Below are 14,931 nucleotides of genomic sequence, written 5' to 3'. Positions count from 1 at the left end.
AGAGCAATTGTGAAATCTACAAGTCCAGACCTCTGTGGATTTCCTGGCAGCTTGAGTGTGAGGATTTCTGCAAATATTTGTCAAGATATGGATGTCACCAGAGAGAAGTGGGGTGAGGGTAAAGAGTAGAATGATAAAAAGAAACAATTTATATGCTTAAATGTCAATGTATATAGAACAACAATTTTTAATGCAAATATTAGCCATGGATTTGAAGGCATATAGTTTATAAGTTGGAAACATTTTCTTGCAAACTTGAGGTAAAATGAACAATGTATTTAAACAGTATTGCAAGCTTGCATATAATTATTAGAAGCCAGAAGTGATGGAATTTTGTGGCAATGTTTAGAACATTCTTGGTAAATGTGTGTTTATTAATAAACATGAGCTGGAAGATGCATATTAATCTGTTTATGTATAAGAGTTTTCTAGCTCATTAAAACTCTTCTTGGCATTTCAACTAGCAAAGCAGTAGATAAAACTAGTCATTGTCTTTTATCTTGTTGAGGACTCTCATATGAAATAAAAATCAGATTACTGCTAAATTTGTATAATAACTCCACTGATGTCAGTCTTCTGAGTATTTTACTAAACACGTAAGGCAAGTGCCAGCCATACTATAATATGATGGAAGCTTCTTCTTTTTCATCTTTTTACAAAAGTTTTTCATTAAGAACTCCTATCTTTGGACAGCATAAGCAGAACGGTTTTGGGTTCATGGCACCAGTTTGTGGTCACTTCAGTAGTAGTAATAAAGTCATAGTATTTATTGTCTATAACTGTATCACCAAAGACTTGCTGTTCTTGTATGCTTGTTGGTTTGGAGCCCTCTGAAAAATATCAGAATGTTTCATCACGATATGATTTGCCTGCAGAAGTGGGGCACTCATTCAATACCTTGTAAAAATCCACACATCCAGCACTCTGTGCTATCAGCAGTATCTAGTGGCAAGTATGTTAATGCATTCTCTAGGAAATGTAAGTGGTCTTAATCCATAGAGGATTCTTCCAAGAAACAGTCAATACAAGTACAGCTGAAAATGCCAGTTAACTGTCCATCTAGTATACACAGATCATCATGAATGGGATCTGTGCATCAGAATCTATGGCAGGTCTGCATAACATACAGCCTGCGGGCCACTTGTGGCCAGCCAAAGGATTTCAGTCCTTTGAATAAGACAGGCAGAGGAGGAGGGGGTGAACATTCACCCCCCCCCCCAAGCTCCTCTGCTGCTCAGCCTTCTGAGGAGAGGGCTAGGTGGAGGACATGAAATACAGAATTAATATTGATATCTATGGCCCAAAGAATTTTAGCCTATTTTGACCCCTACCTTCTGCCAAGTTGTGAAAGTCTAGTCTATAGTCTTTATGTGGTTATGTAATTTCTCCTAAGGTTGGAACCCAAGCTGGATGATGTTTGTTTTTATTAGTATGAAAAGTATTTGCAAACCCAATAGTTAAAGGGGGAACTAGATTGAGAAGGAGTAGAAACCAAAGAAACTCTCATATACACATATTAGTGGAAGAACACATGACAAAAGCATTTACCTTGGTGCAGTATATGATGGTGTCTGGGCACCGGATGATCCACTTGCTGTTTGATGAAACATCACATACCCCTAGATGGTGGTGGGAAATATTGAATGCAGGCTCACATAAGCATCACTCACTGCGTGGTTTCTGAAGCAGGTTCAACAGACCCTGAGCTGGGCTTGCACTTTTCCAATTTCACCCCAAAATATCTCTTAAGAGGATGCTCAAAAGTGTGATAACAATCAGGAAAAACCTCTTTGCCACTTCTCAGAAAGATGTGGCTCAGTGCCAAAACCACTCCCCAAAATAGTGATGAGAAAGAATAATATGCAACAGAATATATTGCCATTACAGAAATATCTCATCACAAATGAGTCCCTAGAAATGAGGATTGGGGAAGTTAGAGGTGACTGAATGTAGCTGAACACACAGAGTGGGCTGAAGACAATGCAGTCCAATGTGCATGGCTAGTCCAACACTCTTTGATTGTCTGTAAAACTGGTAGAGCATGAAACGTGTCTGTGCCTTCAGAGCCTCTTCTACCATAATTGACAAGCGCCCCCCCCCACACACACACACACTGCAATGGTTACCTAAATCTGGGCACTTACTGCTGACATTAATAGCAGACAGTAGATGTTGCACTACAAGCATTTACACTACAGTGCATGTTGTCTTCTTTCATTTTTACAGATCCTGTGCGTGGTCCAAGAAAACTGGAAGTTGTAGATATCAAATCCTGGCAAATTACCATCACTTGGGAACCATTTGGCTATAATGTAACTCGTTGCCATAGGTACAACCTCACGGTCCATTATCGATACCAAACTGGTGGACAAGAACAAGTCAGGGAAGAAGTGAGCTGGGATACGGACAACTCACACCCTCAGCACACCATTACTAACCTATCACCCTATACTAATGTCAGTATCAAACTCGTTCTAATGAATCCCGAAGGAAGGAAAGAAAGCCAAGAAATTGTTGTTCAGACAGATGAAGATGGTGAGTTTTAAAATGGATTTTTTTCCTGAATGCTTTTAGTAATTTAATAATATGAGCAGACACATCTTTAGATGTGCTTATGTTTCAATAGTTCTTTTGAAATAAATGAAGCTTTATATAGGTATGTTCTGGAGGAACAATATCTAAGGGCAGATGTATACTGGTAACTGATGTATGTAATTGAACTTGGTTTAATCTGCAGTAATACACAGACTTACATTACAGGTTTGATCCAGAAGGGGTTCCCCCCCCCCCAATGGAAGGCATTTAAGGTGGTTTGGGGAAGTAATTTATTTTATTTTTCGAAATTCAGGCCAAAATTATGCATTTCTTACATCTTAAGTCACACTGGCCTGTTACAGACTGCCAAAATAAAGCTGCTTTGGGTCTCTTTGGAGGTATGCTATTTAAATGATGCATGGGTCCTAAGAATCCAGAGGTTGCGCCAAAGCCACACTCCATTTCTAAGCATTGGAGTGCAGCTTTTGGTGCAACTTCCGGATTCTTAGGATGCACACATCATTTAAACAGAATACCTCCAAAGAGACCCGAAGCAGCTTTATTTTGGCAGTCTGTAACAGGCCACTGTGACACAAAACGCACTTTCCTGTGAAAATACACACAGTAACAAGTCTTATAGTGCATTTAAGAGAAATATGTTTTTTCACAAAAGTATGCATGTATTTTTTTAAAATGTGACTAGCTGAAATGTGTACAGTTGAAACACACACAAGATTTTGTTGCTAAGAAAATTGCATAAAGAAATGCATACATTAGAGGGGGAAATCCATACAAATAGACTTGATTTTCCATGTTGAAAGATGGAGGAATATGGAACTGGGATGGCATGAGAATGCTTGCCAGTCTGCGAAGCTCAGCAAAAATAAAACTGACAGTTTGTCACATTCCTGAAATCTGCTGGAAGTGTCCATGGGGAAAAGCAGGAGGAGATATTTGCAGAATACCCCTATGGTTCCCCCACATTGCTTCATGTACAGTTCTGACTAGGCAAAAACTGTTCTCCTCTTTCATTTTGAATCACTCTAAAAAAAATCATTAGAAGGGAGAGTTTCTTTGCTCCTAATCAATTTTTTTCTGCAATAGAATCCCTTTTACAATATGGTTTAGCTGTGTCCTCCCCCTTTCTCCCTCTCTCTTTCTGTCTGTGTCTATGATTTCAGTTAGTAGTGTGTATACAGACAGATACTACAGGCTTAAATCAGCAATGTACTAAACAGGAGTTGCCCCTCTAAAGGCAATATCCAAATTTCTACTGAAACAAACATTGGTCTACAGCAATATTAATGAACAGTCTGATGTTTTGCATAGAATTGAAGGGCTCAGTTATTACTCCAAAAAACCTGGACAGGTACCATCCTTTTCATACATTCAGTATGGTAAGAAATTATGAAAATGGGTTTGAAATAACAGGCAGTGTTAACCTTTTTACTTCTCTTTTTTCCAATAATAACAAGAAAATATCAGAACTTCTAAAATAAATTATGGCATATAGCTTTAAATAATGAAAGAAGTATTTAATTATATATCTCATGGAGATGTTCCCTTACCAAACACATAGTGCTCCTGATTTGGCACAGCAGTAGTTAAAATGTCTGCTTCATATGCTAATTTAATAGCTTGATTAGCAACCAGAGAGGTGATTTCCAGGCTGACTGGTAATGTGTCATTCACATGGACTTTACCTATATTGTTAAACAAGTAACTATAAATTTGTAGATTTTTTAAAAATTTGTAACTCATTACTATTTTAAAATCTCCTAAATAAGCCCTAGCCAAATTGGAAGGCAATTGGATTTCACAATGTCATATCTTATTATCATTTGCAATAGAATCTGAATTCAGCATTTCTGATTTACATAACAGTTCCATAAAAAATTGTGTTTTTATTCATTAGTTCCAGGTGCTGTCCCACTGGAGTCTATCCAAGGAAGTACTTTTGAAGAGAAGATTTTCCTTCAGTGGAAGGAGCCAGTACAGACGTATGGTGTGATCACACTATATGAGGTATAAAACACCATGTTGTTTATGTGCAATCTTGGTGAAAAATCATAAGATCATTAAGATTGTATTAAGCATTCTTACTGTATATCTTATGACACTTATGTGATCCATTGTTGCGTAGTGCAACATTAAAATACCTTGCTGTATGAACATTCTGTTAGATTTGTTGGGTCTCATATAAAGATGTCTTCGTTTATAAGTATTTTTTGTTGAACTTTGGCTTTCTTGCTCGTAACCCACCAATAGGGTTGTAAATCTTCACTTTTTTCATTCTTGCATGTGAAAATAATTTCAAAACACTGGATTTTTCAACAAAAATGCACAAAAATCAATGAATTTTTCCACGAAGTGCACTGTTTCATCTGTGTGTGTGTGTGTGTGTGTGTGTGTGTTTTGGGTGGTCACTGCAAGGCATTTATTTTGGAAATCCCTCACCCCCCAAAAAAATCCTGAATTACAAAAAATCTTATGGTGGCTGTCCATTTTCTCAGTAGGGTATCTCAGTGCTTCAAGATACCCTTTTTGATAAAGGACAAGGAGATTTGAAAGTATACTTTACATTCCTGCTCAGCAGCTACTGTAGAATCTTCTGTTTGAAAAGTGGGACTCTGTCATATGCCTCACCTTAACATCCCAGGCAGGCTCTGTCAGTATAGTTCACTTAGTAGGCAGATGATTATGTAACCAGGAAGGGCTTGTTCTCCAGTGTTTGAGATCTGCGCAGGGAGTGAGAGGACTCTTCACAAGTCACTATTCTGTGACAAATGAAATTGGTTTCTCAGTCATAAGTTGGTCTTAATTCTTTGAGGTATGTTAGAAAAGTCTAGGAAGGAAATCTCCAGGAAGTATAGGAAATACAATGGGCCCTCTTTATACACGGGGGATCCATTCCAGCCCCCCCCCCCCCCCCCCCCATGGATAGCAAAATCAGTGTATGCTCAAGTCCTGTAGACCACCATCTTGAGGAGGAGAGAGGCAGGCCAACAACAACAGGCCTTGCCTGGAAAGATGAAGAGCCCTCCTTCCGACCACCATCTTGAGAGGGAGAGAAGCCTCCAAGAGAGAGCAGATGTGCTGGACTTTCCCCCTTCCCTACTGTCATTCCCTTCTCCTTTTGTGTCTTGTCTTTTTTTCGATTGTAAGCCTGAGGGCAGGGAAATGTCTAACTAACAAATTGTAAGCCGTTCTGATAGCCTTGGCTGAAGAGGGGGGTATAAATTATTATTATTATTATTATTATTATTATTATTATTTGTGGCGTAACCATGTGGCTGCACCACCATTGAAGACAATGGCACTTTGTCCCCTCGCCCTCCCCAATGCTGGCCTCGCCGTTCTCTTCTGTTACCTCTTCTTTTCTCCTCCTCCTCTTCCTCCCTGTCACAACTGCCGTGCTCTTCCTACTCCACCTCCTCTTTCTCTTTCCCGCCTCCTCCTTCTTCCTCTTAGGGCCAAAACAGACAGAAATCATCCAGCATGAGGCTGCTTTAACTGCCCTGGCTCGATGCTAGGGAATCCTGGGAACTGTAGTTTTGTGAGACATGGAGTCTTTTCTGTCAGAGAGCTCTGGTGCCACAATAAACTACAATTCCCAAGATTCCCAAACACTGAGCCAGGCTGTTAAAGCAGTTTCAAGTGGCCTCTGTGCTTCATGTGTTTCAAAAATACTGACAAAGGACTGTGTCTATTACACTGGCAGCCCATAATCATTATCAAACTTCTTGCTTGCTTGACCCAATTGCCCTTGTGTTTTTATTTCATTCGTGAAAAGTGTAGTTGAAATGCTATGAAAAAAACATATGCCCAAAAATGTGAAAAAAAGAAAATATCTAATTTTGTATTACTAATCTCCAAGTGCTGTTTAGCAGACTAACTTATTGTGAAAAGATAATATATTATGAAAAGGTATGTGTTCTGGAAGTTTGTTTAACTAATTACAATCTCCTTAGTAATCAAAAAGTGAATTGTTCTTATGATATGTTTTTACATTCAAACCATCTAAGTCCACAATCTTTCAAAAATGAGTGGGAAGTAGCACAAGAACTATAATTGTGAAAGTATTGTAAAAGAAGAATTGCTTTTGAAGAAGGCTTTTGTACTTTAAACAGGTTGGGCAAATTTCAGTAAATTGTTTCCTACCACCCTTCTCTATGTGCTTCCTCCTATCCTTTTGGTTCCAGTTTCCAGTTTTAAAAATCTTTATGTGCTTCCTGCTGTGTAGCTAGAATCTGTTGGATCAGTGCTGCAGTCTCCAGATCAGTCCATATTTATGCACAGTTTCTTATTTTGATCCAAGGGCTACATTATGCGTGAATAATCATTTTCCCCACTTTTCATCATGGCTTCTGCTTCTTGTTGTTTACTATTCTGAATACTTCGACTCTGTTCATGCAGAATTTATTTATGTTTACTATTTTTATAAAAGTTTATATGATACCTTTTCCCCAAAAAATAATTATAAATCATAAAAGCTTATAGAGCAACACATACAGTATTTTAAAACACTTAACAATAATAACAAGTATTAAGAAAAGCAGCAGTCATGAGAAACAAGTATTAACTTACTGTACTGAAAAATACCAAAAAAGTCAGTTCTGGAGAGCATCAGTTGTAGACGCATCACATTGAACTTGATTGGCCTTGAGAAACCCAGCCAAAAGTATTTTTAAACAGTCATATTTTTTACAAACAGCATGGAAACATAATGTGAATTTGACAGATCTCATTTTGTAAGGGGTTCCATAAGGGAGGCGCCATCAGAGAAAAGGCCCTGTTCTGTGTAACTTCCTGCCTGGTCTTAATGTTGATCTGGAGTAATTTATAATTTTGAATGAAGTATCTTGAGAAGGAGTACCTCAAAGAAGGTAGTCCTTAAAGTCCCAAGACAGTTACAGTTTTCAGTGTGAAAGTGAACATATAGTACTGAGCCTAGAAACTGGACACTAGTACAAGTCAAATAGAAGGGAAATGGTATACTCTGAATTCTTAGTTACAGACAGCACTTTATCTGCAATATTTTGTAGGTCAGTCCATACCATATTACAAGAGTCTCAACTAAGGCATGGACAACCAAGGCATTGCTTGACAAGTTTTATATGGAGAATCAGCCTGACCTAGCAGAATTTTCCACATGACATGGACAGTGCTTGTGACTCTTATAATATTGTTGCAGTTAAGGAGTACCTACCCCAAGCTACACATTGGTTATTTCCATTGAAAACAGACTGTATATCCAATTCCACGTCAAATAATTTTCATTGAACAGTATTTAAGTGTTGTTTGGATTAATCTTAAACTCATTTTTGTCCCATCCAGACTCTCAAAGTTGGGAAACAGCAGTTCAGAGTTTCTATTAGAACCCTAAAAATAAGATCAAAATGTGAGTTAGAGTTGGATATTGTCAGCATATTGACAGTTCGGTATCTGTTTAGGTCAATGACATTGGACAGTGTAATCCTTAGTTGTTAAAATCAGAGGAATCCAGATGTTGTTGCTGTTTTGACAGAGGCCATAGAACTTGATCAGTCAGTGATGTAGTTATATACCTAAGACAACCATTGCTAGTTCAGGTGTGAAATTCTGACTGCCCTGTTTTCACTAGCCAGGCTGGAAAGATTCAGTCATAGGAAGCAGAAGCATATGGCAGTCAGATCTTGTTTCTATTTGTTTCCTTCACTTAAATTATTGTCCTGTCAATCAAATCCAAACCCTTCATTATCACTACCATAGGCACCAATTTACTGTTTATAAACCTATGATCCCCATCTCCAAATTGTGAAAGGGCCTTATGAAAATCTGACTTTTATTTTGTTGCAAAAAGAAACATGGCATCCTGCATGAGACAGATAAGGAATATCCATCCCCACAGTATGTTCACTGTCCATGACAACACTCCAGTTATTTAGGTGTGTTCTGATGTAAAATACTTCACTGTGATAAAAATAGTTTTCTGATGACATTTTCTGTGTTTTCCAGAACAGTAGCTTTGTGGGGGCAGGGGGTTATCTCCTGATGGTTCCAGTTTCTGCAGTAATGGAGTTAACCTACCATACAGCACTGGGATGGTATTCTGAAATGGACTGCTGTATTGACCCCATGTGTGTGCTCATGATGTTGCATTGCAACAACAGTTTGCACATTACCCATGTAGTTTCTAAGACAGTGTGACAGGTCATAGAAGTTGGGTACTAACAATGAGATGCTAGAGTAGACAGGACCTAATTAAAGCCTATGAGATAAAAGGAATGCTAAAGCAATATCAGAATAAATATATTGTGCCTGTCATTTAAACTATATGCCATAACTTAATTCACCATCACTCAGAAACATTTTGTAGAGTCATGCCACATCTCCTTGAACTATTAGAGCACACAGTGCTTCAAGTATCAAAGTAATTTATGTGACACCCATACTACATTGATGTAAAATATTGTGCATTGTCTTATAAAACTTACAATCTTTTCTGAATTAAATTTTCAACTTACAGTTAGCCTTTTATAATTCCTTAGGTCAAAACTAAGTTTTTTCTGTAAATTGTGAGCTTACCATGGGTCACAGCAAATTTGAAGTTGATTTAATCTGCAGTTGACCTGTGCGGAATTAGTTGTGGCTCTACTGGAAGTTCCATTTGTGTGATTCACTCTGCAGTGTTTTGGAGAGAAGCTAATGTTCTCACTGCACCATAGTATATTACAAAACTCTGGACATAGATACTCAAATTTATTCCATACTTGCACCCTATATGAGCATATGTTGGCTCAATAGTGCCTTCTTTTGCCTTAAAAACATTTCTCACTTGGTTTCATAGAGGTTGTGTATTTTTGTTCAATATTTATTAATTTAAATATCATTTCAATTAGATTGTTTATTTGTGCTGCTGATTTGTAAAGCACTTCTAATAAATGGCACTCTTTAACATTCAGGAACAGGATAGGTACCTAGTTTTGCATATTACATTGAGCAACACTCATAATTTGAAGTTTGAATTAAAAAATTAAGGGACTATACAATCTGGAATCTAAACATGAAGATACATCACTGCAGGATACAATTTCTGGCCCATGAAATGGTTCAAACTCCATTAATAATACAGTATTCACAGACCATGTGCTTTGTACTGTTCATTAGTGGCTCAACTTAAGATCTTTGACCAAGCAAACCTAGGCCCAAAACAGAGAGGCAGAAAAGAGTGGCTTCTGGGTTCTCTGGAAATGTGGTGTTTAGATGCGGAGAGCACGGCCAGCCAAGAAAATCTGGCCGGAAAAGGAACGGGGAAAGTCTGCTCTTTGCTATTGTTCCATTTGGGACCACAGCAGTAGTCCGGATCAGGACCAGACCTGTGCAGTCGCTTCTGCTGATTGAGGTGGGAGTGGCCTCTTGTACCATCTGCATGATTCCATAGTTGATCAGATTGGAACTGAGTCATTTGCCTACATATACCCTCTTCACTTCTTATGTTTCCTTTTCCGTTGGTTCATCCATCTTCAGAGAAAATGACCTTGTTGGTTAAATTACCTTTTCCCATCCAGAACTGGGAAACAGATTTGAGTTCTTTCCAAACCAGGATATGAAACTGTTAGGTTGTTTGAATTGTTTATTATTTTGTTTTTTGTTTTTCAAACACTGTTAGCCATATTAAAAACTATTATGTATTGGAAAATTAATATATGTGTTTATCTAAATGTTTCTCCAAATAAACCAGTCAGCCAATTTAGAATAAGATTCATTTTAATAACTTCGTTTTATGGAACCCTTCTAAGTGTATTTCCAACTACAGGAAGAACTTTAGGGGGAAGCAGACTGGCCAAATGGAGCAGTCTTTGGCTGCTCCGGCTGTGCTTACTCCAGGACCACAATGACTGGATGCTACAGTCCCGAAGCTGGCTGCTGCCACGGTCCTGAATTTGGGCCGCCAGCAGGAGCAGCTTTTTGCCACTCCTTTTCGGGCTGTGTTAGCCAGTCCCAAGGCAGCTTTCCACCACTTTGGGGGCATGTGGCGTTAGGGCCTTACGGCGTCTCCTTTAAGGCAGATTATTAAAAGATGATCTGGTCTTAGATTTATTTCATTAGGTAAAATGAATTCTCCTTTCTAATACAAGTTTTTAAGACAGCTAAATAAGATTCAGCACATTGGATAGCTCCTTTAGAGTTCAAATTGAACTTTGAAGCAGATTCAACACCCCACTAACATGGGAGCCACACCAGCTAGGAAAGCTTGCCAAGATGGGAAGAAGGAGCAACGGGATATAGTGAAAGCATAGAGCTGTTTGCTAAGCCATGATTTATCAGTTCTGTTTTTGAATGTGAATTGTAACAACAACTTACATAACTGATTGTTTGGCAGAAATATCATAACTCTTATTTTCTATTGGCTAAACAGCCATGATGCCACAGAAACGCAGAATAGAATAGAGCAGTTTTGAGGTAAAGTGCACTTAGATTTCCAGTATGTTGTAGCTTTAAGGTTACATGATTTTGTGAGAAAATAAACAAGCAAAACTAGGATCTTTGGGTAGAAAGCCATTGTCTGCAGACAAAGAGACATCAAGACATACAAAACTTGCAGCCTGTTGAAACATAGGGTTTTGATCTCATTTAACTCGATCTGGTTTTGGTGTTACTCAGGGATGTAGCCAGGGGGGGGGGGGGTCTTGGGGTCCGGACACCCCCCTTCCATTAGAAAAATGAATGGTGTGTGCTGCTGCACCGCCGCACCCAAGCCCCATTATAATGGTTTCACTTAGTCTGGACCCCCCTTCCTAAAATCCTAGCTACGTCCCTGTGTTACTGTGTGTTCTTATTTGTAAAAAAATGAAATATTCAAAACCTACCTCACAGAGTTATAAGGATTTTAACAGCAAAGCATTTTGGATAGTTAAGTTATAGAAGAGAGCATGACACATATGATGAAGGAACAACATCAGTGTAGGAGGATTGTAACTCTTCTTTCAAAAATAAAATTGTTCAGTAAGACATGGGTGTTCAAATACACAGTGTAGCCATTTTATCCTATAGCTAACTGTTTCAATATTGGAGAAACATTCCAAAATTGCCCATTTCTCTAGCGTTCTGGACAGAATTCCTCTGATATTGTTGTTATTTACAAAAAACAGTGTTATACCACATTTTCCCTGTAGCATATGTCTTTATACCCTTTAGAGGAATTAATATAAATTTATCTTTGTAATCAAGATATGTAATCCTTTTAGTACAAAATCCAGTTATAGACAGAGCACTCTAAAATATATCTATGCCCTTGTCATCCTTACATCTGTCTTCTTTATTGTTTGCATTTTTGGTGCAAAAGCCATAGTAATGCAGCCTCCCTCTAAAAAAAAAACACAAGATAAAAACCCAGCAATGTAAAGGTATTAGCTTAAGTTTGAACTCTAGCCTTTATACTCATAATCTAGGTACCTCTAAGCCCCTATATCTATAAAAGTAATAACTTATATAACAGTTTTGTGTCCTTTCATTGGATTCTGGAATTCAAGCATGTAAGGGAGTAAGATAACTTATCATAAAATGTCTGACAGTGCCCACATCAAAAGGGTTTACTGGATAAAAATGCAATCTTTGCCCAACTGCTGAAGATATTTTATAACTTTGTTATTCTTTTATAGATCACCTACAAAGCTGTCAGCTCCTTTGACCCAGAAGTAGATTTATCCAACCAAAGTGGGCGTGTTCCAAAGCATGGGAATGAAACACATAATTTATTTTTTGGACTTTATCCTGGGACTACTTACTCCTTCACTATAAGAGCCAGTACAGCCAAGGGGTTTGGACCTCCTGTTACAAGTCAATTCACCACAAAGATATCAGGTATTATTTGAAATCAGACAAAAAGGTTTGATTCTGTCAACTCTACTTTACTTGTATTTTATCTAGTATCTATGATTTAGCTTTTATTTAACATATCAGAAACTTAAGGCGTATTTCCTTTCTGAACATTCTAATCATTTTCTGCCATATAAATCTGCACTTTAGTACATATTCTTCACTGTCTAACCTTCAGGTTTGAATTTTAGTCATTTTTAGACAACATTAGCGTGCATCTAAACTGATTGAAAATTCCCAGATCTTCTTTCTGTTCTTTCTGATTTTATGCTGGATTAAAGTCAACCAATCTGGGAAACTCTTTGATTCCACTGGGAATTGACAGAAAATATTCTGGAATAAACGAAATATATATGGCTCTCCAAAATAAAATTTGAAAGAGCCAGAACAAAATCTGAGATTTCATGGTCTTTTTAATTAGTCTTGTTTAAGGGATCAGTTTTTAGATGATTAAAAGGGCCATGTTTGATTCAAATTTATGGAACCAATAGATTTTAGTATAAACTATTATTTAACATTAGTATTTACAAGAAACATTTGTATACCATCCCTCAGTTTAACATGTTCTCTGGGCACCTCATGTAATCATAAAACAATGTACAATAAAAAGAAATCCAGTGATAACAATATAAAAGCCACAGAAGAGCATGAAATCGATAAAATCAACAAAAGGTCTTTGCCTGGAAGCAGAAAAATGTTGGGCTCTTCTCAAGCATTATGTACAGATGTGCTTCCTTCTTTTGCCACCTACCTAGTTTGCGATGGTAGAGGCATGGTGAGAGAGTTGGAGAATGACCTCCTGACATTGGCAGAATGGAGGAAGGCCCATATTGAGAAGGGGGACTGGGCATAAAGCCTTTTAGAGTTTAGTTTCAGTTCTATCAATTCTCAGAAATAAGCTTACAGTCAGTGAAATTTCTTAAGAACTGGTGCAATATGGTCCTGATGGTTTTCTTTAATAGCTTTATTCTGAACTAAATAAAGTTGTTGGAAAATCTTATTTATTTATTTGATTTCTACACCGCTTTTCTCCCAAAAGTGGACTGAAAGTGACTTAAATTCTTCAAGTCTTCAAATGCACCTACATTTACAAAGCTTTGCAACTGTCTAATCTGGATAACCATGATAAGAAAAAGTTTCTGTTGGTGAATTGGAATTCAGTTTGCTGATCTGTACATGTATGTGTATGTGGAAATAAATGTGCATATATGGCATGTACTTACTAAGAAGTATATTCTATCTGGAGTCAATTATATACACTCACCCCTTCCCATTTGAGGCTTTGACTTTTGCAGTTTTGATTACTCACATATTTTATTAATACTGAATGTTGTCTCTAGGAATATCTAGATCCTCGAGTGCAACCCTATGGTCAACTTTAATCGAAAGTCGCACTGAAGGACCTAGAGATTCCTAGAGAGAACACTCCACTAGGCATTTGTAGCTCCTCCAAGTACAATTCTGTGGTCAGTGTCTGGCAGAAGTTGACCACAGAGTTGCACTGGAGGACCTAGAGATTCCTAGAGAGGTGTTCTCTTGGGTAAAAACACAGTGTTTTTGTTATTTGCAGTTTTTCCACATTCACAGGGGTCCTGTGCCCATAACTCCAGCAAATGTGGAGGGACAAGTGTAGTTCTATAGAACAGACGTTTGGAATCTTCAGCAGTACAATTAGTTGTTTCTGCTGCAAGTTGCATTAGCATTTGATTCCTGGAAAGTAGAATACAACTTTCCCCCTTCTCTCTTTTAATGTAAAAGAAGTTAGGAAATGTATTTGTTGGTGGACCTGTTTCAGATGAAAAAGTATTTTAGGTGAATGGAGGTGGGGAATAATGTGAAAAATGCCAAGTTGAATGTATTGCCAATAAAGTGTAATAAATTAGTTTACTGGACTGAGAAATAAGTCCTCTCTCCCTCTCTCTACTTGAATATTAAAGGGAAGAATACTTCTGGTGCAAGAGCAATGCATTCAGGGTCATTACCCTTGCACCCTTTCCTGTCAGTTGAGGTAATAATGCAGCGATTTATGGAGTAATGTTTGTCCACTTATCTCAGGAGTGGGCAACAATGGAAGGCTAGAAGGCTACATGCCTCCCCCAAGATCTTGGAAGGCCAGCATACCTGTTCCTATAATATAGAGAGAGATAGACTGAGAACCCCAAAAATGCCCCCCAAGTGTCCTTTACGCTATTTTTTTTTTTAAACCTGGGAAGTGCATTCATGTGGCCTCCAGCCATGATGGAAATGCCCTTCATACACCCTTGAGGTCATTTGGGGGCATTTTTGAGCAAAACAAGTTGTTCTAAAGCTCTGGAGGTCACAAAAATGACCTGGGGGTGGGGGCCATGCTTTGCCTATCTGAGTTTATCTAATCTCACATGCATGCCTTAAATAGCAGTCTTTTTCACACCTTTCTATAAAAGAGCAAAAACCAGTGTTAGGTAGGTGGATTTGATGGCCCACCCATTATCACCTTCTTGCTCTAAGTGGCCTCCCATCAATCCAGAGCAGATTTTGAAGGTTTTTAGGAAAGGA

General features: G+C 38.0%; 1 protein-coding gene across 1 annotated transcript in view; it reads left to right on the top strand.

Annotated features, from left to right (window-relative positions):
- The first annotated feature begins 1,917 nt into the window (after positions 1–1,917).
- Positions 1,918–14,931, top strand: part of PTPRM (protein tyrosine phosphatase receptor type M) — a 292,405-nt gene continuing 279,391 nt past the window's right edge. The window contains exons 1-4 of the mRNA XM_042464433.1: positions 1,918–1,939; positions 2,227–2,535; positions 4,451–4,560; positions 12,180–12,381. Coding sequence (XP_042320367.1) covers positions 1,918–1,939; positions 2,227–2,535; positions 4,451–4,560; positions 12,180–12,381 — 643 coding nt within the window. The remainder of the gene's footprint in view (positions 1,940–2,226; positions 2,536–4,450; positions 4,561–12,179; positions 12,382–14,931) is intronic.

Source organism: Sceloporus undulatus, chromosome 4, assembly GCF_019175285.1.
Source record: "Sceloporus undulatus isolate JIND9_A2432 ecotype Alabama chromosome 4, SceUnd_v1.1, whole genome shotgun sequence".
Taxonomy (NCBI): Eukaryota; Metazoa; Chordata; class Lepidosauria; order Squamata; family Phrynosomatidae; genus Sceloporus; species Sceloporus undulatus.
Note: the sequence above shows the minus strand (reverse complement) of the source record. Positions and strands in the feature narration are given on the sequence as shown.